Source organism: Anarhichas minor, unplaced genomic scaffold (genome assembly GCF_050575085.1).
Source record: "Anarhichas minor isolate MPS153535 unplaced genomic scaffold, ASM5057508v1 ptg000074l, whole genome shotgun sequence".
NCBI lineage: Eukaryota > Metazoa > Chordata > Actinopteri > Perciformes > Anarhichadidae > Anarhichas > Anarhichas minor.
Window position 1 is genome coordinate 2953704 of NW_027466520.1, and position 21947 is coordinate 2975650.

Consider the following 21947-nt stretch of genomic DNA (forward strand, 5'->3'; position numbering starts at 1 on the left):
CAGAGATGGAGACGTGGAGGGAAGCGGGATGAGAAGTGGTCTCATGCGGCGTTTCTGAATTGAACACGATTGATTATTAATTCATGTTTAAGGTTAGAAATCAAACACGGTGTCTTTTGATGCAACAATCGCTCCGAAGCAAGAAAACCTAAAAGACAGAAATGGACAGAAGAGAGACAACATCAGGAAATAATGAAGGGGAGCTGAGGTGCCACATAAGCACTTCTCAGACCCTCAATGAGGGCCAAACCACAGCTTCTGTCTAAACCTGAACGCACACACACACACACACACACACACATGCAGGACAGCTGGTCTACACATGAGGAATTTGATAATCTACAGTTTCCTCCTCAGTTTAACTGTGTTCAGGCATGCCAGCCTTGTAACACACAAACACAGATCTGAGTGGGTCTCTGGGCTGTGATGTGTAATATCAGCACATCTGACAGCATTAGCCTGTAACTCCTTTATAACACTCTGTAGTCTGAGGTTTGTGTCCAGGCCGGCTTCTGAAGTTTAAGGCAAAATTGCAATCTGCTCTTTCTCACCAAAAGTCATTAAACCCAAAATAAATCATGTTTGAAGGGGATGAAATTAGTTTATAAACGCTATCTTACTAAAGTTTAGAGAGGATACATCTTTCTATTATTTTTGGATGTACTGAGTTTGGGAAAGTGGTCACCCTGTGAACATTGGCCCTTATGAAGGACACAGATGCTAAACTTCTTTATTTTCCTATTTTATGAGGTACAATGTTAAAGTCAAAGTACTTTGAAAAAGCAGCTCCGATATGACACACAGTCTATGCTCGGCCCCATAGTTGCAATTTAAGGGAAATCATAGAAAAGCCCTAAAAAGAGTTTTTTCAATCAGAGTTAAAGGTTTGTGTCGTGTATCAAGAGTTAAACACTCAAAACTATCAAACATTTTGGTTCAAAACGTGCTAAATTCTGGTCGGTGCCAACAAGCCCCGCCTACTTCAAACCAGAGCCAGGAGCAAAGGAGAAAAACTAAAACTACAGGAATCTTGCATGTGAAATGATCAAATTGCCGTAATTTTGGCAGAAATGTTTGTGTTCGGAGTATCACAGCATGCAGCACAGTGTGCTTCCAATTGTGTGGCACCAGTTAGGGGAAGGCCGTGTTCTGGTTTAATACGACAATAACCCAGAGCACAAAGTCAGGTCCATAAAATAAACGGTTTTCCCAGTTTGGTGTGGAAGAACTGGCCTGCACAGAGCCCTGACCTCGACCTCCGCAAACCCCTTTCAACTGGAAAGCTCCAGAGTAATGTGCACGTCTTAGGAGCGAGATATTCAACGGTGTAACGTTGGGGCGTCCACATACTTTTGGCCATGAGCTGTAGCTTCTTTAAACTGTAAGCACCTAACCCTGAACAGCCCTCGTTCCCTGCCCGGGGTAAATGTACATGCATGGTGTGAATACATTATTGTGAAGTTTTCTATTTTCTTATCTTCAGGCCGACACATGCAGCAGGTTTACGTGGGCCTGCGTCGCCTCAGGGAAAGTCCAAACTGAAGACATTAAAATGTAATTTGAAGTCAAAAGTTCATGCAACAGTCTACAGACATAACTGAAGGCACATATGAAGTGATTCAACTCTTTTATTTCTATATTTACGATACATTTAGAGTCCACACATGAACGCTTTATTTGCTCCGTTTTCTTTTTTAGCATTTCCACATTTTTCCGCGGCCCGGGTCCTGTCCCGTCGTGCCCCGGCTGAACATTTAGCGGTCGTGTTAACGCCGTATCTCGTTTGTAATTAAGTTTGCTAACAGGTGTTTCACCGAGCCCACAAACCTACAATCCAGACGGGAGCAGATTCAAACACGACGACGACAAAACCATACTCATAATTTACTCCAACGCTGGAATGTGAGGGATTCACAGAATTCACAGACACCTGGTTTACCAAGACAAAAAAAAGATCTTTATTTCTTTACAGTGGTGAGTGACATGTAGGAGGAGGGAGCTGTACAAATAAGAGAGAACTTAAGAATAAGCCCATTTTCATGATTTCTTTTCTTCTTCACACGTTCACAGGAACACGCAGGAGGTCAGCTGCTGTCGTCACTGCAGGTCATCGTCATCGAACAGATCCTCAAAGTCTGCAGGCAGTAAAAAGCAAGAACACCAGACGGAAAGAAAAGGAGAACAGGGTTAGAATGAGTCCAGCTGTTTCCCCTCAACTCCTACACGTTCAGCTAATTATGCAATATATCATCTTTTACAATCATAGCCTCCAAGTCTGAATATGAAAGCTTCTCGTGTGATGTTTGGTACAAACATCACACGAGATGTAAATCAGAATATAATTTACATCAACCACAGTTTGTGGTTGATGTAAATTATATTCTGACCTTTCGAGTCAAGTCAACGTTATTCATGAAGCCCAGTAAAACAAATCACCTGGCGGGGCTTTGAGCGGTCTGCAGCGAGGATCTTTCAGAGTCTAAAAAGCTACACGTATACATCTCTGCAGCCGTTTGTAGGCTGCGTAGTAACATTTTAAATTATTTATACATTTACCAGAATGTCCATCGGCTGAAAGTGATTTTGTTGGAGAAACTCTTTCTTTCATGTCTGAGTGGCTCCCAGGAACAGGACATTCCTGTTTTAGCCTAATAAGGGACAGGCAGCGAGTCAAACAGCTGCCCCTCGGCTACCCATAACCCCTTGCAACTATTAACACAAGCCACCGCAGCAGCAGGGACGGGGAGTCTTCTTCTAGAAAAAAGATAAAAGAACCAAATTAAAAGGTCTCTTTGAAATGAAATAAAGGTTTTAAATGATCACCCTCGTTGTATAAACAGACAGAAGTCTTTTGCTGTTTTCTATTCCTTGCTCACGTCTTGTTGAATGTTAAATGAGTATTTAGAGTCAGTTTGACAACTAATCGGTTGTTTTGATCTCGACTAATTTCTTTCGTCGATTAGTCATTTTTCATGCAAAATTATTTCTTTCCCAGAAACTTATGCGCAAATCTCTGATAAACAAAGTTTAAAGTGGTGCTTTTGTGGAGAAACTCAGTTCTACAGACCTGTCGATTAGTCGACAAAATAGAGTTTAGTCTAAGATTTTTCTTTGATCGAGTGAATCCCTCTGCATTCACTGAAAAGGCAAATGAGGAGCCATTAAGTTGCATCATTTTGAACACTGCGTGTCTTATGTTGTGTTCCAGCTGTGTGTCTATCTTCAGATGAAACACGGTGTTGAGTGCACACGTTAAATAGCATGAAGGGTTCTTTATAGGACTCAATTCCCTGTTAGTGCCACGAGCTTAGAATTCACTGAATGGCAGTTTAAGCAGTATTAACCACCAAAGAGGTGTGTGTGTGTTAAAGCAGCTGACTGGCGAGGTGTCCCGCTGAGTCTCAGTCTGACAGTAACTATAAAACTCACTTTACCATCCTCCTCTAAGCTTCCCTCCTTTTTAACAATCAGCTCTTTTCTCTCTGGGTCATGTGCTGCTGAGCACAAATAGTTTTGCCTGAAGCCGACGCAGGATGACAGAAAGCAGATTAGTGTTTAAGTGCGTCTTCTTGTGTGTGTTTAGGACTGTGAAACGGGGGTTTACAGGGTTTACGGGGTCTTTGAGAAGACAATGAGGTTAAGACAAGAAACTGGTCAACATGCTGAAACTAAAACTCCCGTTCATGCAGTTCTTCAATAATCTGGTTTCTCTTCTTCACCATTTTATGTCCGTCCTGAAAAATGTACTGAAGTTAATATGTTCCATTAGAAACTTTCCTGGTGAGAAGATGCTTAAAAGGTTTCTTTATTAGCCAGAGCTGATGTGTGTTGAACAGGTTTCTGTTAATCCCTTGATAATTAAAAGGCAACCCAGTTCCTCCTTTACATGATGTTACAGATGTCACATAACCACCAAAAGTCAGGAATGTTTAGTTAAGTTAAATGCACAAACACAGCAAATTAACGTCTAAAATCGTGAGTGTCTGCTGACGAATATGGGCAATAAAGCAACAGGACAGAAACAAATAATGGTTCACTCGCTTTAGTTACCAACACTTGGAACGGTGCACTAGAGGGGCTTTACTTCTTCAACTCAACACATATGAGACTCAAAGGAGTATTTTGCCGCTTCTTTTCTTGCATCACGTCATGTAGCTTTGATTGTTTGAGTTTCAGTCTATTCCTGAATAAAAGTCCTGAATAAAAGAAGATTTCTGCTCAACTCTGCAAGCTTCCTCCTCATTGAATGCTGTCCTGCTGACATGCTACTACTATACTAAAGAACAGGTGACTTAAGAGGAACATATTGGGTAAAAAAGGAGAGAAAAGTGTGGCTGACCGTTAAAGAAGTCGGAGTGCACTGCTTTCTCATTGGCTGCCAGGTCCATCAGCAGGCCGCTGCTGCCTCCTGCCTGTTAACACACAGCAGTACAACCAGTTTTAATGCATTAGCACATCACACACACATTGTTTAAATGTAAAGAGGGATAAAGACGCTGCTGGGGGACATACTATAACTTCATGTCTGGTGGTGGGACATTATCAGTACATTATAGAGGGGGATACGTTTAGTGGCAGTTTGAATGTGTGTCTCACTATAACTTTTGCTGGGAAAGTAGTAACTTCCCCACATTCACCTAATAACACACACGAGGGTAGAGCAAACACTGCGCATTCCCCAAAGAAGAGGAGGAAGAAGAAACTGCGCATTCCCCAAAGAACAAGAGGAGGAAGAAGAAACTGCACATTATGGAAGTAGTTAAAGCTACATATGCTGGCAGATCCAGCCTGGTAGGACAAGTAACATGTCTTACTCGTTGTGTGCAAAAAGCGCTATTTAAAAGCAATGCATCATCATGGTGATTATTATTATTATTAACCAGAAAGGCTGAAAATCAACTGTCTCTAAAAGCATCTTTTTTTAGAGCATTACAGCTCTAACGTTGCTAAGCTAGCTAGCATTAGCCCGATTATGTCGCTGTTTTTCGGTCCAAATCTATTAACGAACCTCGTCCAGATCCACGTACGGTCCGGCTCCTTCAGGGAACATCTCGTCCACTGCGGGCTTCATTGTGTTCTAGTATCAGTTCAGTTGAACGTACAGCTTAAAAGACGTGTGCGGCTTTGAGTCTGTCGGCTAGCTCTGGCTAGCTCTGGTAAACAAAACAACACGTGTGCAGCACTCAATTGTGCTCGGCCAGGTCTAACTAGCTTGTTTCAATCGTTCCGCTCTTTATTTGCAGTTACAAAACACAGAGGAGCAGTCTGTCCACGTAACTGTTAACCAAATTAATATTAACCATTACAATATTTTACAATATTTAATCCTCATGTTGATTTAATCAAGGATAATACGATATTACCTAATTGTACTAACAAAGTAATAATATAATGCATTGCATTGAAAGGGGCGTGGCTTATATATTATGCTGTATAGCTGAAAAACGTGAAAAGTGATTTAAACATTTATTTTATTGTGAATTTTAATGGATTCTTTTGTGTAGTAAAGACATTGGTATTACGTTTCTATTTACAAGGATTACTTGATCATAAGTTCCTAAAATATAAATATATATATATATATATATGGAAAGAAGACAACTAATTCAATTAGAGGAATTGATGATTGAGAAGAATTTGAATAAAAAAAAAAATCATTACATATTTGGAAATTGTTTTATTTATTTGTGGCGCATTACATTAAGATAACACACAATCACCTACAAAAGGGCTACATACTATGACTACGCTCTATACAGTGATATACTTCATCACAAAGTATTCACTTCATTATGTTATGACTCCATATTAATTTCCTTATTTCCTCGTCATCTTTCCTTTCTGAGAAATGCATTCCTTTTTTATTTATGCAGGGTGTCACATTAACTCTTTCCCCGCCTCTTCCTCCTCATGGATCCTTCCAGCCCCATTTCAGTGTCCGTGTCCCGCGTTGGTCTCATATCCCAGCGTGTCTCCGAGGTGCTGGTGGGCGAAGAAGGTCCGGGCCATCTCGTTGATGTGGTTGTAGGCGCCGATGGATCTGAAGTATTCAATGTAGTTCCAGAAGTCAGAGGTGGAGTAGGGCCAGTAAGGAACAGCTGCTGGTTCTTCATAAGGCCCTAAAGATCAGGGAAAGACAGCTAAGACAACTTAAAGCATAAATCCTCTCTCATGTGCAGTCATACTCCACATGCTGCTGGTCAGGTTCAGTTAGTTCAGTCAGTGTATTTGAAAAATGTCCAGAATGCCTTTACACAACGCTCAGAGAAAGGGTGTGAACTTGTAGCTTATATATGTGAAAAGAGATGAAGAGCGAGTTTTTCTACTAAAGAAAAGGAGAACCACATCCACTCAACATGTGTACTGTACTCAAATACAAAGACATGGTACTTGTACTTGTACTTTACTTCAGTAGTTCCATTTTATACTCTGTAGTAGTAGAATCTACTCCCCTACAGTTTGGAAGGCAACATTTAGATTATTAATACAAAATATAAATCAACTAATAAATGATGTATTATTATGTATTATTATGCCCAGCAGTATCTTAAGTACTTATAATGAGCTCCATCTTTTGTAACTGCAACGTTAAAGTGATGAATGCATTATTTTGATGCTAATACTTTTGTACTTTTTAATATTTTTTAATACTTGTGTGTATGTGAGTGTGTCTGAGATTAAAGCAACCAAAATAAAGTAAATTAAACTTGTCCTTTGGAGCATTGGACTATTTCAGTGTGCATTCACTTCAGCTTGAAGTCTTTGTGTGAATGTCATCAGTGCCAACAGATGGAAAACTATAATATCTGTGGCATTTTGTGTTTGTTGCAAAATATGAAGGCATCTAAAAGGAGATGTTATATATATATTACCTCCTTCTGGGATGACTCTGGCCTCTGTGAGGAGAGAGAGAGACAGAGAGAGAGAGAGAGAGGTGGAAAAATTAACATTCCCAAGCATTCCAAGGCTTCCCAGGCACAAAGACGGGATTCAAGTGCAGAAAACTGCACTCCTCAAATATTAGTGCTGACGATTTCGCACACACACACAAACACACACAAACACCCACACAGTCTGAGGCATAAAGAATTCATCATTACACAGAGTCCTCTTTGTACACATGCAGTCACCAAAAACAGATCGTATAGATGCAGCACTTTCACATCTGGGAGAATTATACATGATTTATACACAGCTATACACATTTATACATGCATGTATCAAATTGGGTTTTATTACTTCACAGCTACATGTTTTTACATTAAAACAAACTTAACTTCAGTTACAACAAGCATTCAAGTGAATATTAATTAATTCGTAATTTACAGATTAAATAACTCACCAGTGAGTTGAGAAGCACAGAGGCAGAGGAGAACACTGAGACAGACCAACAGCTTCATCTTTCCCCCTGAATGAACAGAAATGCATGTGATGCTCTCTGTTTTAATCCACCGGTCAGTCTATAACAACATGCAGTATAATAATTCCTATTACCTAAAAAAACTTTTTTCTTTTGCAACAATTTAGTGAGAGTAAAATGACATTAAGATGTTTACCTGTAAATGATTTGTGAAGCCGTGCAAAGAGGTGCTGCTGTTCAGCTGCTGGTTGACTGTGGTCTGTTGTGTGGGGAGCTTTAGGAAGAGCCAGTGGACCTGCATCATGCACACACACACACACACACACACACACACACACACACACACACACACACACACACACACACACACAGCAAAGCCTTGTCCAGATTGTACTGATTGATATTTCCAGATGATCTGTCCATGCATGCTGTTATTTTTCTCTAGGTCCACATATTGCCCTCTCAATAATGTTATATGTTTTAGCACCTAATTAAGAATTAATTCATTAATGCATATTTGTCATATCAGAATTACAAGGCTTGATTTTAGAAAAGAAAAATCTCTTACTCTACTTAAAGGATATTCCACTGTGACTTTTTTTCTTCCTACAGTTACTGTGGAACTTTTGGGTATGACATTACTCCGATCTCCTCCTTGTTATAGTCGATACACAAAAAAAGATTGACCAAATGATCGGCTTAATGAATAGAGCTTTAATAGTCAAAGAACTACACAAGATTTGCACCATCACCACGAATATGCTTGTGCCATTGCTACACTATGTAACACATTATGTAACATTATGCAACATGTCCTAATATCACAATTCAATATTCCACTTGTAAATTTCTTGAGCATTGGTGTTTATTTATAAGTTTACAAAAATACCATTCCCTCAGTCATTAAAGCACAGAGCAGTTACTACAGAATTTAAAATATAATATGAAAACACGTTAAATGTTTTAATATCTGTAAACCAAGCAGATTTAACTTGTTTTTGTCAGGAATATGAGGAATAGTTACAACATGAGGCCTGGGTGATGCTGGATAAGTACTGGGAATCAAAGCAAACCATACTGAGATATGTTGATCCATATGGAGCCCTGCCCCGGGCTGTGACTAGTTCCTGGTGAATCCCTAGTTATCCTGGCAGCCCATCTGATCGGTGGGCTTCATCCTACACAGTTCGATCCCTTCCTTGGTCAGCAGCTCTTTGGCGTATTTAACGGTCTCCGGAGGAGGGAAGCGAGACCGGCTGAGGATCCAGGCGAAGTCCACGTGAAAAATGTTGAGGATGTTGGTGCAGGAGTACACGATGGACAAGCTGGTGTAGTCTGTGCTCACAACCAAGTAAGGGCTGTAGGGCAAAACTGGGAGCAAAAGTCACAGAGACAAAAGAGAGTGAGGTGTTTGTAGAGCAGAGTTTATGAAATATTTTGTTAAATAAACCAATGCAACCCAATTAACTACATGTACTATGAAACAGAGGCGTCTGAGCAAGATTTAAAACAAAATGAACGGGAAGAGAACTACAGAGAAAGGATTACTCACTCATAGTCGAGATCTGACTAACAGTACGATTGTTTTAGGTGCAAGACACATATAAATAAATGAAAGTATCATCTGCATATTGATGATACAGAACAGCGTATAAATACCCAAGACTAAGTGTCTACAGCCGTGCTAGCAGCCCTGTGAGGAGGAGCTAAATGCTAACAATGTCCCCTTAACGTCACAGTGATGTCATGCTCAAGTTGGCTGAAAAAGGACATAAACATCTACTGATAACTAGGTGGACGAAGAACAAGAAGAAGAGGAAGACAACAGCAAAGATGACAGAAACTAAAAATGTGAAGAGGATGAGGATGAAGAAGAGTGCTCACAATACGAGAAGCTGACTCCAAGTCTGGCAGGTTCTCTCGGGTCCTGAACCACTGCAGTCCCTTGGGCTACACTCACCTTTTCTTTACTGAGAGAGAGAGAGGTACACTTTATCAAACTAATATAAGGGACACAGTAAATCAGCAGTAGTGCATGCTAAATGTTCAAGTGGGAAGAGAACAAGATTAGTTTAATTGACAATAATAGTTTAATCTAATTACACAATCACTGCAATCAGAAAGATAGAATCAACTGTCTATCATCTCCCAGCATACAGGTTTGTCTACAGTACATTCAGTCCTTTCCTCTGTTTAATTATGAGCATACTCCACCCTAAGGTGTGCCGCCACAAGGCCTTCAGTCATCTGCTCAACGTCCACACATAACTAATAATTCATATTTTAAATAATTATTACTCATTGCATATTTATACAGTGATCCAACCGACACGTGAGCATCAAAGCTTTGGTGTGTGCCATTCTCTCTGGTGTAACAAGAGTCAGAAAGATAAGCAAATTGGTTTGGTTTGAGTAAACCTGAGTCAAATTATTTTGAGTTAATCTTTGTTGTTTTACTTTATCTATTTAAATTTAAATAAATCTTCTCTTCTAACTCTCTGTAAGACGGTGGATGAGCATATTTCTCAAAATGCTGCTACTGAATTATTCCTCAGAGTCTGATGGAAGAGATGTAGCCAACTAGACTAGTGGGTTTGTTTCCAAGCTAGAATCTCGAACACCGAACTTCAAAATCCCTCGATACTCACTAGAACTGGGAGTTCAGGACCTGAATGGTTCCATCTTCCCTCAGGGCATAGTTGGCCTCGATGCACTTTCCTTTCTCGAAGGAAGCAGGCAGCTTCTCGATCTCGTACCACCTGCCCAGATACTGTTAACAGAGATGTTTCATTAGTTCTGTACAGTTCAGTGCATACCACGTGTATGAATGAATGTTTTTAAGGTGTGTTTACCTGTGGAAGGTTGAAGTTGGGCTGCACCTTGGGAGTAGGACAAGGACCCCAATGATAGGTCTGTGCTGACACCAGAGGGAGCAGCAGCAGGACGAGGTAGACTGCAGACATTTCAATCTGAAAAGTTATTAAATAAATGTGATGGAGTAAAAAGGAGAATATTACCACCTGAAAATATAAATACTCATGTAAAGTACAATTCAAATTGTAGTTAGTAAAAACTAATCAGGCACCAGGCATCGACAAGGAACAAGTGTGTGCAATAAAAAAAGACAACGTCTCCTGTTCTGCTGCATTGAATTTGATCCTTTTGTTTAAAAAAAAGTATCCAGCGTGAGTCTGATAATATATTGGAAGTGTAATACTACATCTTGTAAGAAATAAAGCACCTACACTTGTGCAACAAATGTCACAAAATCAAACAATCATAAATTTTTCTTTGTGTGGCCCTTATGTCAGAAATAGTGGATTATATAACTATTGACAGTGGAATTAATAATGTTGTCTGGTGTTATTGCTGTTATCTAAAAGAATAGCTGTATGTGGATGCTTCTGTTAGCCGGCTGTGGTCAGGAGTTACACAATGTGGGCTTTTGCGTTCATTTAGGTCAAAGGTGTACCTGCATTCTGTGGAGGGTGTTTGGCGTGGCACATTTCTTCTTCTATTGTTCTCCCTAGAGATGTAACCTGGTTGACTAGGATTTCATGGTTTTGTGAAAACACTGTCTTTATCCCTCTCAGTGCTGTAGCGGAGAATCTCATCTTCTCTTTTGTCTCTTTACACAACATCAGCAGCTGCTTAACCCGTTCTTCTAGTTTCACGTAACAGCTGAACCTTCACACAGGCTTATATAATACTTGCTTTTAGTAGATACTACTGCGTAACAATAATCACAAACATTATATCTAATAGTTTCTAAATGTGTTTTGAGCTTAATGATAAAGAAGAAACTGTAGTAAAAGTAAAACACTGATTTACAAGGTTACAATTGTACGACAGAGTTGCACAACTACATTTAGATTGTAGTCCCAATTTGCTACAAGAACACATTTTATAATGTAATTTAGGAAACCAAGTCGAAAACAAGTTTTTGTAAACGGCAGGAAAACAATTGCTTTAAAAAAAAAAAAAGAGCCATGTTAGAAAATAACCCTTTATCTTGTTAAGTCTACATTTTAATACAGTTCAGCCATAAAACGTTCTTACCTCCGGTGTACGAGGGTTAAAGATGTCAGGTGGAGGTCTGGGGGAATCTGCAACCGTTCATGAAATATATAACTGAGCTCTGCAGACAGACACAGACTGTGTTCACGTTCACGTTACATCACTCCCACAGCACGAGGCTGCTCATCAGCTCAATTGTCATCATGCGCACATTCCCATGTTGTGAAAATGCACACGCTGTGATACGGGTTAAATGTTTGATTTGGTCGACTCCCACAGTTTTATTTTCAAGCACCCTCTCATTCACTGCTTCATTATTATGCAGATTCAAGTATATTATTTAATTAGTACATTCTTTGTACAATTATTTATTTAATTTTGTTGTGGTGCTGATTTGTTCTGATTATGCAAAGCACATACATAAGGGCTTATTATTGTTACAATACCGACTGTGGCTAAGTGGAGAGCAGGGCCGTCCTTCAATCAGAGTGTCGGCGGTTCGATTCCCGGCCCCACTAGTCGCATGTCGATGTGTCCTTGAGCAAGACACTTAACCCCAAAATCGCTCCCGTAGCTGTGATGGAATCTGAATTGTAAGTCGCTTTGGATGAAAGCGTCTGCTAAATGACTGTAATGTAACAAGTGGCTTGGCCCCAGTGTGTAATCCTTGTTGCAACAACCAGACGGTGCCAAAAAAAGGACAACACAAACAGTAGTAACTTTATATCATAGCCTAGTTTCATAATATAGTCATAAGAAAGTCAGTGTAGTATGTCATATCACAGTATGCCATCAAATGTCTTAAGAAATGCCCTTATATCGAATGTCCTAAGAGTTGTAGGACATTGTGTCACAAACATGTAAAGAAAAAGTCAAAGTCACAATATAGTATGTCACAAAAAAGTCATGAAAGTTAGCTCAGTTGGTAGATTGTACATACTAAGCATCATAAATAAGTCCTTCAGTTTGTGGCCTAGGGTTCGAATCCAACATGCGGCCCTTTGCTGAATGTCTTTCTGTTTGTCTCTATTCTCACTAATGAAAAAAGGTACTTTTAACAAGTAAGAGTCATTGTAAAGTATGTTAAAATGTTTTTTTAAAAGTCATAGTATGTTGAAAAAAGTCATAGATCGTCTTTCATATTTGATAACACTATTATCACATAATTACAAAAAGACTTATTCTTTTATCCTTTTTTTCGCCTAAACTTTAATATCAAACCTTTTTTTTTTTTTTACCTGAGCCACAGTCTGTATCTCAGTGGACTCACCATTCACCACCTCGCAGGTCTTTATCATCTTTATCATAGTAACTCCGGTGGCATAAGTGTGCCTTATCTGCCTTCCACCTCAGGAACTATCGTCCTAATTTATTCAGCGGTTGTTTTAAAAATATATAGAATTCAGGGGCTCTGCTTCTTCTACAACAGCTTCACCGCTTCCTCCCTTAAACCTCTCGGTACATGTATTTCCTTCTACAGAGGAATGAACATTTCTACACACAATGAGACCAAACACACACACAAACTTAATAAAGATTATTTATTTCCAGTGTTTGTTGAGGGAGGGCATTGCACCCTTGTTTTGCTGTACACAGGCGAGATGTCCATTGTTCAGGGAACATTGTCTCATGCAGTTTTAAAGATACCTTTGTGTTTCTCCCAGGTTTTAAGCGCCCATGCATTTTACTGCATTTGAAAATAAAAAGAGGGGAGGGGAGGGGGGGGGGGGGTAAAACTCTAATGAAACACAGACACCGACATACATTTGAATGCTTTGATGTTGATGTGAGTTTAACTAAAAACAGAAAAGAACCCACAACAAACAACATGTCTGGAATGCCTGTGAGATTATTCTCGTCCACTGCTGGTAGAAACAGCTTAAAAAAGGGGAAAAAAAGAGGCACTTCTTCTTCTTGAGATAAAAACGTGTAAAACTTACTTTTTGGACTATAACTGGACATAAAAACCACTGTACCAAGCATTACATACTTTAGTATCAGCATTTCATTACTGTTTTTCTTCAGTCTTTATTTGATAAAACTATAATAGTCCTCCAGTCCATCTGGCTGTTATGACTGTACTGTGAAAAAACAAACTTCCCACAGCACTCAGCTCAGAAAGCAGCCCTCAGTTCCATCCATATACTTCAAGTACAGGCAAAAAAAAACACATACATATTGTTTTGAAAAGGACAATATTGTCACAAGCAACTATTGTTAGTCCGAGAGAGTAATACATTCTTCATACCGCTTATAATAGGAAGAACTGGATCATGATTCTTTTAAAAAAGAAACGCTTCCTCCTGCATTCAGTAATACGTTGACTTTCCTTCTTTTCATTAGTGCCGTTTAACAATCCACAAAGTCCACTTCTGTCCCGTCCACTCACATTCTTGCATTAGTAGGGTTCCATCCTGCAGGAGGAAGTCAGAGTTCTGTCCACGTCTGTTCCAGTCAGTGGAATCACACACACAAACATCTCTTCAGCATTATTCCAGTAACAATCACATAAGCCTATACATAGTATGTACATTAGATACATAAAGTATACTTTGTAGAAAAAATATTGTGCAGTAACCTTAGCTAAAATACCCACATTCGTACATTCACGCATTCATTCAGGTTGTTTTGTGTTTTTTTGAATCCTCACAAACACGCTAGACAAGACCGCTCTTGCCGTTTCACAGATATTGGTAGAACCGCGAGCGGACGACCTGTGCTCCGGACAGTTTGTGTGGGTGAGCGTCCGCCCCGAGGCTGGCTTTGTTCTTGCCTTGCAGCCCGCTACCGTTAACGTGCTCCCCTGCTAGCGGCTGTGCGCCCGGAGACGCGGAAGGAGACGGTCTGTCAGGGGCTACGTCCTGAGCCTCTGGGTGAACCTCCTCGGTGACGGATGTAGGTGCAACTTCAACGCTGGAATCGGAACCTCTACACCGCTCTCTAGTGATCCAGTCCCGGATGGAGAAGTCCTGAGAGGAACATCTGGGCTTGAGGCGGTCCAGAGCGGACAGATCGGCGGTCTGGTCCACACCGCCTTGCTCCCTCCAGTCGTTGATGACCGCCAGCTCGGCGAAGTCCCTCTGCCCGCCCATGGTGTGCCTGCGGCGGATGTTCTTCTTCTTCCCGCGGGCGTCCGGGGCTCGGTTCTTCTGGGTGAACATATCGTCGGCAGATGAGCGTAACCTGAATTTGAGCCGCTCTGTGATCTTGAGGTGCCAGGCTGGTTCGGGACGCTCCGACTCGCTGCGGGAGGACGAGCTGAGGCTGCTCGTGGACCGCCCTTTCTTCATCACCTCCAGGACCCGAGAGAGCCGCGTGGACGACTCCGATCTCCCCTCGCTGCGCTCCGTGCTCCCAGAAACACCCTCCACGGATGACTCGCTGTCTGTTTTCTGTCGTAGGGACCACCTTCTGGAGAGGGTGTCGCACTCGATCATCCTGTGCGACGGGAAAAGGCGCCGTGCTTCCAGCTTCGGCGTGGTGCCGCTCTCGGCTGCTCCACCTCCTCGAAGTTCGGTCTTTTCCAGACTCTGGTCTGGGCAGGGTGTAGACTGGCTGCTGCCACCGCCCGGGGCAAACACCGGGAAGTCACTTTCACTGTCCGTCTCCATGGGTCGTCCCTCGCTGATCAGCTCACTGCGTTCGTCGTCCGCCTCCTCCCCACCCTGCAGCTCCGGACTGAGCGCGCTGGACTCCGCTCCTGTCAAGAAGGTGATGGAAGAAGTGGTGGAGTAGTCCGAGGTGATGGAGCTCACCTCTGCACCGGCGGACGCGCCTGGACCCGCCACCGGCCCAACACACGCTCCTGCAGGAAGATCAGGGGACGCTCCGGTCCACTTCTTCGGTCTCGACCTGGGCACAGACGCTCCAGAGCTCATGGTCCCGAGGTCTGAGGTGTTCTCATCAAGCTGGGATGGGGGGTCCGACAAGGAGGATTTCGCCTGAGCTTGGTAGACAGAGATATGTGGGGAGGGGGAAGGTGAGGGGTGTCTGGGTGGAGTCTTCTCCTTCAGGAATAAGGAGTTTCTGTGCTCCCTCTTGGCTTTAGGTGTGACCTCCACAGTTCTGCCGTTCTCCTTCCTCTCCTCTGCACATACCGGTTGCTTGGCGCTGGGTTTTGCGTTGGGGCCGGGACGAGTCTCGCTCTGAGCCTCGGTCTGGAGGCCGTGGTGGTTCGGCTTCTGAACAGGGATTTCCTTCTTGAGGAACACAGCATCCAGATCATCATCTGAGCTACTGGCCTGCGGCTTCTCCTTTGACTTCTTTCTTTTGCGGCTGGCTGCAGCAAAGATGGAGGAGACTAGGAGCTCTCGATCCTTCCCTGAGCCCCAGGAACCCTGCAGAGAGGGACAGACGAGGAGGAGGAAAGCAAAATTAGTATTTCTGAAGGAGCACATCAAAGAGAACAAAACAAACCTTCCCCCCTGCCTGGAAAACTTAAACCTGTACTCCACCTGCTCCCGTGAAGCACCACAAACCAGAGAAGTAGAGAGAGAGAGGAACATTAACAGGCGTCATTAACAGGGAGCACAGTATTGTTTCCATGCCGGCAGAAGCAGGAGAAGCAGCGGCACAGCATGAACTGAAGCATCCCTGCATGAGCCTGAGCTCTGGCATGAGTGGCCTAAAAGCTGGAGGAAGGCAGCCACATAACAGCAGTGCAGTGATGAAAAGCACCTGCTTTTGCTAATGACAACATAGTTAGGTTTTTTTCTATCTCATAATGAGAAACTGCATAAATACAGAGCTTGTCAGCCACAAGTGCGATGTGTCACGAAGCAGAGAAGAGGCTGTGGCTCTCTGGACGTACGGTCAGCTGTCAGACTGAATGAACTTAAAGGGGCGGTTCACCCAAATTACAAAAAACACATTGTCTAACTCAGCCCTTGTGGAATCTCCCCATGCAGATAGTTTGGTTTCATTTGTCTCCGTTTTCAGATATCCATCTGTGGCTTCTACCGTGATACCATGAATGTGAATAAATTATAATTCGTATTGCTCACATCATTGAGAAGTGACATTTAAAATGTTCAACATAAACAGTGATGATTCACAGGCTGAACAGGTTTTATTGGGACTATTTCTTCAGTGGAACGTGGTTACGATGAAAACTAGCAGTATATTTCCAAATGAGAGCAAACTTGCAAGCTCATTGCATGCCACGCTAATAAAACCTGAGTTGCAATCTGTGTTGGACTGTACGATGTATAAAATATAAAATATGAGGTATGCTGATCTTGATCTGTCCTGCTCGTCACCTACCTCCTGTCATCCTACACTAGCAGTGGCCTGAGAGGGCTAACGCTGAACACACACACACACACACACACACACACACACACACACACACACACACACACACACACACACACACACACACACACACACACACACACACACACACACACACACACACACACACACTCACCTTTGATTTAGCCGAGTCACTAGTCGGTGAATCTGTGGGTGAAGACAGAAGAGAGGGACACGTTAGATGTTTTTACAAAGCAGATGAACACATCGATGAGGTGCAACATGGGAACATGAATCAGGGAGGGAGAAAAAAAAAAAGGAAAGAAGAGAACAATGTTGATGATGAAGGATCGTGTGGCGTGAAAACACACAACGGACGAGACAAGTGAGCACATACATGAGCAGACAACAGGCCATGCTTCACAGCGAGACAGATGAAGCTCTACGTTACACTTAGCTCCACAGCGACACGGCGTGTGAGCGTTCTTCCCCCAACACGCCCGAAACATCGAGTCCAAGCCAGGGGAGGAACATGTTCTGATCTTCCCTCAAGTTTCTTAGTGGTACTGAGTGCAACTTCAGCAACAAACACGACAAGTACGTTTAAACAGCAGGCGAACTGTGAAGGTGATAATGTGCCGTGCAACACAAGGATGGAGAAGGATATGCAGACGTGAGCCCTATGAAAGCGTTTATTGATTAAAGAAACATCTGAGTATTGCTTCAGAATGTTCAATGCTAGTGCAGATAGAGTACGATGCTTTTTACCTGAACTGACAAAGCAATGTGAGGTGACATGAGCTGACAACAGTGACACGGTGATGACGGAGACGGCAGAAACCAAAAAATAAAGAACAGAGAAGTGACAGGGGGGTCACAGAGGGGCTAGCTATATGAGAAGAGGGGACACTACATGAGAGAGAGAGAGAGTCAGCGAGGAGAACCTATAATCGGTCCTCGCCTGCTCTGTAATCGTCCTTCTAGCTAAAATTTGCTTCTGTTTGTTTGTGTGACATAGCCGAGCCCCCCTATACACCCCTTACAATGCAGATGATGGCACAATATGCAAGTGCACACTGACTGGAGACGTAGAAACCATACCATGCTATCTCTCCCGTTGGCAAGCTTGCGAGACAGTGAGGAGAGACAGCGGAAAGCCTTTGAGACAGTAGCACCGGCCCGTGTTAGGTATACTCTGATCGACAACCCACAACACCGGACCCTGCACAGTACCGTGGAGCCGCTTCCCCCTTTCCGTCACGGTTCCTTTCTTTAATCCTTTTTTTTTTTTGTTGGTTTTTCCCTCTTTGGCTTTTTCGTGCGCTTAAAAGAACTGCGGGTTCCTGCAGACTAGGCAGCTACACTGGGGGCAACAATCCTCCTTCTTCCTACAGTTCCAGCTGTCCATCACGGACATTATAGAGTCCATCAGTGTCATCATGGTGTGATAGACTCCTCCCACTTGGCCTGTGTCAAGATCAGTATGTGTGAATGCTGGGAAAGCCTTTAGGACACCCGACAGAGCCTCACTAGAGACAGAGGAATCAGAGGTCGCCTTTCACTGTACAGACATCTATTTCTGTCGTGAGGAAGAACATGCCTTGTTAGTGCAACAGTGGGCGGGATAAAGGGAGGGAGGAAACGCAGCCCAGGTGTGGAGTTTGTCTAAAACGAGGTATTAAAGGGCAGAGGCGGAAAAAAAGGAAAAGGACGTCTAAATTTATCAAATACCGAGAAGGGGGATAAATCTCTTAAAGCAAATGAAGAAGCGAGACAATTTATTGCATCTTTTAACTTATTGTGATGCAAGTAAACTCACGCAGGCGTTTGGACTCATGGTTAGCCATAGACATTTCTATCTAGTGGCAACAGCGAGAGAAGCAGAGAAGGGGAAGCTTGGCCTGGGGAAGAAGCAGCGTTATCATCAACATTCGTTACTGGTTGTACACAGCGGCCGCTCGGCGACCACAGCGCTCGGCAGAGAAAGATGAACCCACCAAAGAGTCAGCGTGTTACCTGATACTTCACCCTGCGATGTGTTCGTACGGCCGATGTTGGTGAGCAGGTGGTCGATGTTGGGGATGGGCTGAGACTCCACGGCGCTCTGCTCACGAGTTATAGTCTGAGAGAAAGAAATGTAACACAGTTGGGAGCGGATTCAGGGCGACATTTGAAGCAGTGACTACATATGCACAATTTATCAATTTCAAATATTTTCATTATATCAAATCCAAATAAACAACAATTTAATTCCAGGTCATAATGCAACAAAACAGGAGAAACGTCATGCAAGGCACTGTATGTTATATTTACTTTAGGGACAGATAAATTGTTTTAATCGAATTAATTTGGTTTTAGTCAACCCTGGGGAGAGACCAGAGCTGATAATGATTCACTGTACTCACCACTGGATCTCCGTTTCCATCTTCAGTGAAAAACCAGTGATACTAGAGGAAAGACAAACAGCATTACATTCTGCTCTGTGTTTTTTACGTGAAACCATAATATCTTTAGTGAAAAGTTTAAGATGCGATGCTCACATTTTGAATGAGGGCCTCCACTATCCTGTACTGGTCTGGCATGTGAGTCACCATATGGGTCATGTTGTCCTCGGTGGTGCGCACCAGAGTGGGACCGAACACGATGGCCAGGTTCCTTGGTTCCATCTAACAAACAAGAAACAAAAGATTTATTGTACATCTTTAACTTCTCTGATCGAAAACCTAATTCAGTAAAACGTGTAAGTTACGCACCTTATTCTTCTCTGAGTTGTCAGCCACAGTTTTGAGATGAGCCGAGAGGAACTTGAGGGTCTCGTAATGATGATCGGGCAACTCATGAAGCTGTAGACAGAGATGATAACACACAGAAACACAAAGTTTTGTTTCTTCTATTCTATTTTTGCTTTTCATAAGAACTTCATCAGGTTTCAGCGCTCTGGTACAAACCCAAATGCTTTACAGCCAAGTAGATATATCAATAAATAAAGTATTTAACGAATAAAAGTATATTATACAAATAAGGGATGAAATGGATTGCAACTCACCAGCCTCTTGAGCACTTTGAGTCTCTCCACTGGGTCCTCCGTTCTGTTGGCGTCTATAAAATCTGCGTACTTATCTGCAGGCAGAAAGAAAACAAAATCAGGCAAAGGCTGGAGGTGAAATACAGCCAGCTAGTTCTCATTTGTGGCCACTAGATGGCAGAAACAACCTTTGAAACTCACCATTGGTGAACAACGGCTCTGGAAGTTTACGGAAGAAGGACTTGAGTAAACTGCTGATCACATTGAGGTCCCTCCATTTCTGTAAAACACGAGAACAGAATAGAAGTTATGCAACAAAACAAAAAGTGTATTCAACATGCATGAAGCTCACATCCACCAACAAGGTGCTGTTGCTCTGACTGCTCCCCTGTTCATCCTAAACAAATAAGTGACACATCACTAGCAAGTATTCAGAACTGTTATGTGCGCACACATCTGGATAACACTGCATCTTTAAAAGTATTTCAGTCCCAAACACATTAGGAGCAGCACTGTAGAAAGTGAAACTCCCAAGGAGAGTTTAATTAAAGCAACAGCGCTCGATAAAGTGCCACTCACATCGTCCTGGACATCGATGTCGTTCATGCCCTTGTTGTTGAGCTCCTCCTGCATGTTGGAGATGGCGGCGTTGTTTCCTGGGACTCTGTAGATGCCCGTGTACTCCAACCCCCTCTCCTCCACCAGCTTACAACAGACCTCCACAATCAGAGGCACAAACTACAATACAGAGAAATGCAGCAAATGTTTAGCTCATTGGACCTGCAGTAGATTATTGAAGAGAAAGGGTCAAGAACTTATCAAAGGAAATACAAAACAGGAACATCCATACAAACCCTAAAATGTTTCGTAGTGATGCAAAAAAAATGTTCCCCCCACAAAATCCTTCACAGGGTTTTATTACAGATAAAACACATCAGTACAGACCTTGTTGGTCAGTGCAGGAGGACAGTCGTCCAGCCTCACTCCAAACGTGACTCCAGGAGACGGCTTCCTCTCAAAGGGTTTCCTCATGAGCCCCGGGATGCCCTTCCTCCATGTCCCTTTATCCTTGGGAGGGCTGGTGTCATCTGCAACGTACAATACGGTGAGTACAATGAACACATTTGTTCTTCTTGGCTTAAAATACAACATACCTGGTTGGCGTCTGAATTTAGTTTTCCTTGCAAAATACATTAAATGCGAAGAAAGAAGTGAATCACATTAAATGGGGGACGTTTCTGTTCCTACCTTTGTGCGCGTTCTTCTTCTCCTGCTCAGCTTTGGGTGCGAGCGGACTCGTTGCTTTGCTCTCTCCTTTTCCTCCCAGCAGCGTCTGCCTGATGCTCAGCGACTGGCGCGAGGTTTTGGGCGACGACTCCGTCTTGCTGCCCGTCGGGCTGCGTGAGACATGAACCCAAAATGAGCTTTCAGATCAGAAAAAAAAACCTCATCCAGCACTCAGTGAAAGTTCTCCTGAAGAGCGAGGCCCGCCCTCCTCCCTCACTTCGTCCCCTCCCTTTGCCCCTCACCTCATCAAGGTGTTGTACTCCTTGATCTTCCTGCTGATGAGGTCATGACTGGTGAAGGCCGCGTTCTAAAAAAAAAAAAGAAAGGAAGGAAGGAAAGAGGGAGCGGGGCAGATCGGGACACAATAGGTGATGGTTAAGGCATCAGGTGCAACAGGTACATTCACACCCATCACCGCTAACATAACGGATCTTTATATAACCGGCTGCTCTCAGGTGACACGGCTCCCGTTGGCAGGTGAGTCAAAATATTAGTTTCAGCACAATAAATACTGATGCCAGATTGAACGCTTGGCGCTCACCTCCTCGTCCAGGTTGCCGTTCTCCTGTATGACTCTGATCCAGGCCAGCATGTCCTCCCGGTCCTCGGCCTGGAACAGGTACTCGCAGTCCGACGTGGTCAGCCGCAGCACGTTCTTGCGCTTGGTGTCGCTGTACGAGATGTCGATCAGACACGCCTTGATGCTGATCGGCAGGGGCTCGTCTACCGCTTGGCAGTTGGCGTGAGCCTGCCCTTCCTTTCGGTCTTTGTAGAGGCAAAGGTAGCGGCCTCTCAACACGGCGTACATCTGTTTCCACAGGCGCATACCTCCTCCGACACGCTGCGGGAACAGGTCACGAGAAGGAGACGAGTTTAAACAGCAAAATGATAGGGGATTTAAATGTAATCGGTCTGTAAGCGTTGGCCTTCTAACACATAATCACTGCCTTGAGGGCAATATGAGACCTCATACATGGAGGCCAAAGGCAGCTACCAGTTCAAACT

At 43.1% G+C, this 21947-nt stretch overlaps 4 protein-coding genes across 8 annotated transcripts in view; all 4 read right to left on the bottom strand.

Moving 5' to 3' along the window:
• Positions 1–1934: 1934 nt before the first annotated feature.
• cops9 (COP9 signalosome subunit 9) lies at positions 1935–5209 on the bottom strand. Its single transcript, XM_076080636.1, has 3 exons — positions 5009–5209; positions 4340–4412; positions 1935–2135 (listed from the first exon to the last, which is right to left on the bottom strand). Exons 1-3 carry the CDS (start codon positions 5069–5071, stop codon positions 2098–2100), a joined length of 174 nt encoding a protein of 57 aa, XP_075936751.1. The 5' UTR covers positions 5072–5209; the 3' UTR covers positions 1935–2097.
• A 690-nt stretch (positions 5210–5899) lies between these two features.
• On the bottom strand, positions 5900–7400 carry otos (otospiralin). Its single transcript, XM_076080635.1, has 3 exons — positions 7343–7400; positions 6873–6896; positions 5900–6119 (listed from the first exon to the last, which is right to left on the bottom strand). The coding sequence occupies exons 1-3, from the start codon at positions 7398–7400 to the stop codon at positions 5932–5934; spliced, it is 270 nt and encodes an 89-aa protein (XP_075936750.1). The 3' UTR covers positions 5900–5931.
• Positions 7401–8493: 1093 nt separating this feature from the next.
• apodb (apolipoprotein Db) lies at positions 8494–10323 on the bottom strand. Its single transcript, XM_076080717.1, has 4 exons — positions 10213–10323; positions 10009–10130; positions 9245–9330; positions 8494–8731 (listed from the first exon to the last, which is right to left on the bottom strand). Exons 1-4 carry the CDS (start codon positions 10321–10323, stop codon positions 8499–8501), a joined length of 552 nt encoding a protein of 183 aa, XP_075936832.1. The 3' UTR covers positions 8494–8498.
• Positions 10324–12901: 2578 nt separating this feature from the next.
• The window catches only part of arhgap21a (Rho GTPase activating protein 21a), a 71507-nt gene continuing 62461 nt past the window's right edge, over positions 12902–21947 (bottom strand). For all 5 annotated transcript variants that reach the window (XM_076080794.1, XM_076080792.1, XM_076080793.1 and 2 more), the window contains 13 exons: positions 21484–21783; positions 21185–21249; positions 20904–21052; positions 20601–20743; positions 20235–20393; positions 19857–19935; positions 19677–19750; positions 19384–19473; positions 19171–19296; positions 19036–19077; positions 18647–18752; positions 16806–16837; positions 12902–15714 (listed from right to left, as the gene is read on the bottom strand). In XM_076080794.1, coding sequence (XP_075936909.1) covers positions 14059–15714; positions 16806–16837; positions 18647–18752; positions 19036–19077; positions 19171–19296; positions 19384–19473; positions 19677–19750; positions 19857–19935; positions 20235–20393; positions 20601–20743; positions 20904–21052; positions 21185–21249; positions 21484–21783 — 3021 coding nt within the window. In that variant the 3' untranslated portion in view covers positions 12902–14058. The remainder of the gene's footprint in view (positions 15715–16805; positions 16838–18646; positions 18753–19035; positions 19078–19170; positions 19297–19383; positions 19474–19676; positions 19751–19856; positions 19936–20234; positions 20394–20600; positions 20744–20903; positions 21053–21184; positions 21250–21483; positions 21784–21947) is intronic.

Coding starts and splice junctions, on each gene's coding strand:
- otos (XM_076080635.1), bottom strand. CDS start 7,400: ATGAAGCTGTTGGTCTGTCTCAGTGTTCTCCTCTGCCTCTGTGCTTCT. Junction 6,897..7,342: donor CTGTGCTTCTCAACTCACTG/GTGAGTTATTTA, acceptor CTCTCCTCACAG/AGGCCAGAGTCATCCCAGAA. Junction 6,120..6,872: donor CAGAGTCATCCCAGAAGGAG/GTAATATATATA, acceptor CCTGATCTTTAG/GGCCTTATGAAGAACCAGCA.
- cops9 (XM_076080636.1), bottom strand. CDS start 5,071: ATGAAGCCCGCAGTGGACGAGATGTTCCCTGAAGGAGCCGGACCGTAC. Junction 4,413..5,008: donor CGTACGTGGATCTGGACGAG/GTTCGTTAATAG, acceptor GTGTGTTAACAG/GCAGGAGGCAGCAGCGGCCT. Junction 2,136..4,339: donor GCACTCCGACTTCTTTAACG/GTCAGCCACACT, acceptor TACTGCCTGCAG/ACTTTGAGGATCTGTTCGAT.
- apodb (XM_076080717.1), bottom strand. CDS start 10,323: ATGTCTGCAGTCTACCTCGTCCTGCTGCTGCTCCCTCTGGTGTCAGCA. Junction 9,331..10,008: donor GTCCTGAACTCCCAGTTCTA/GTGAGTATCGAG, acceptor TCTCTCTCTCAG/TAAAGAAAAGGTGAGTGTAG. Junction 8,732..9,244: donor TGGAGTCAGCTTCTCGTATT/GTGAGCACTCTT, acceptor TTTTGCTCCCAG/TTTTGCCCTACAGCCCTTAC.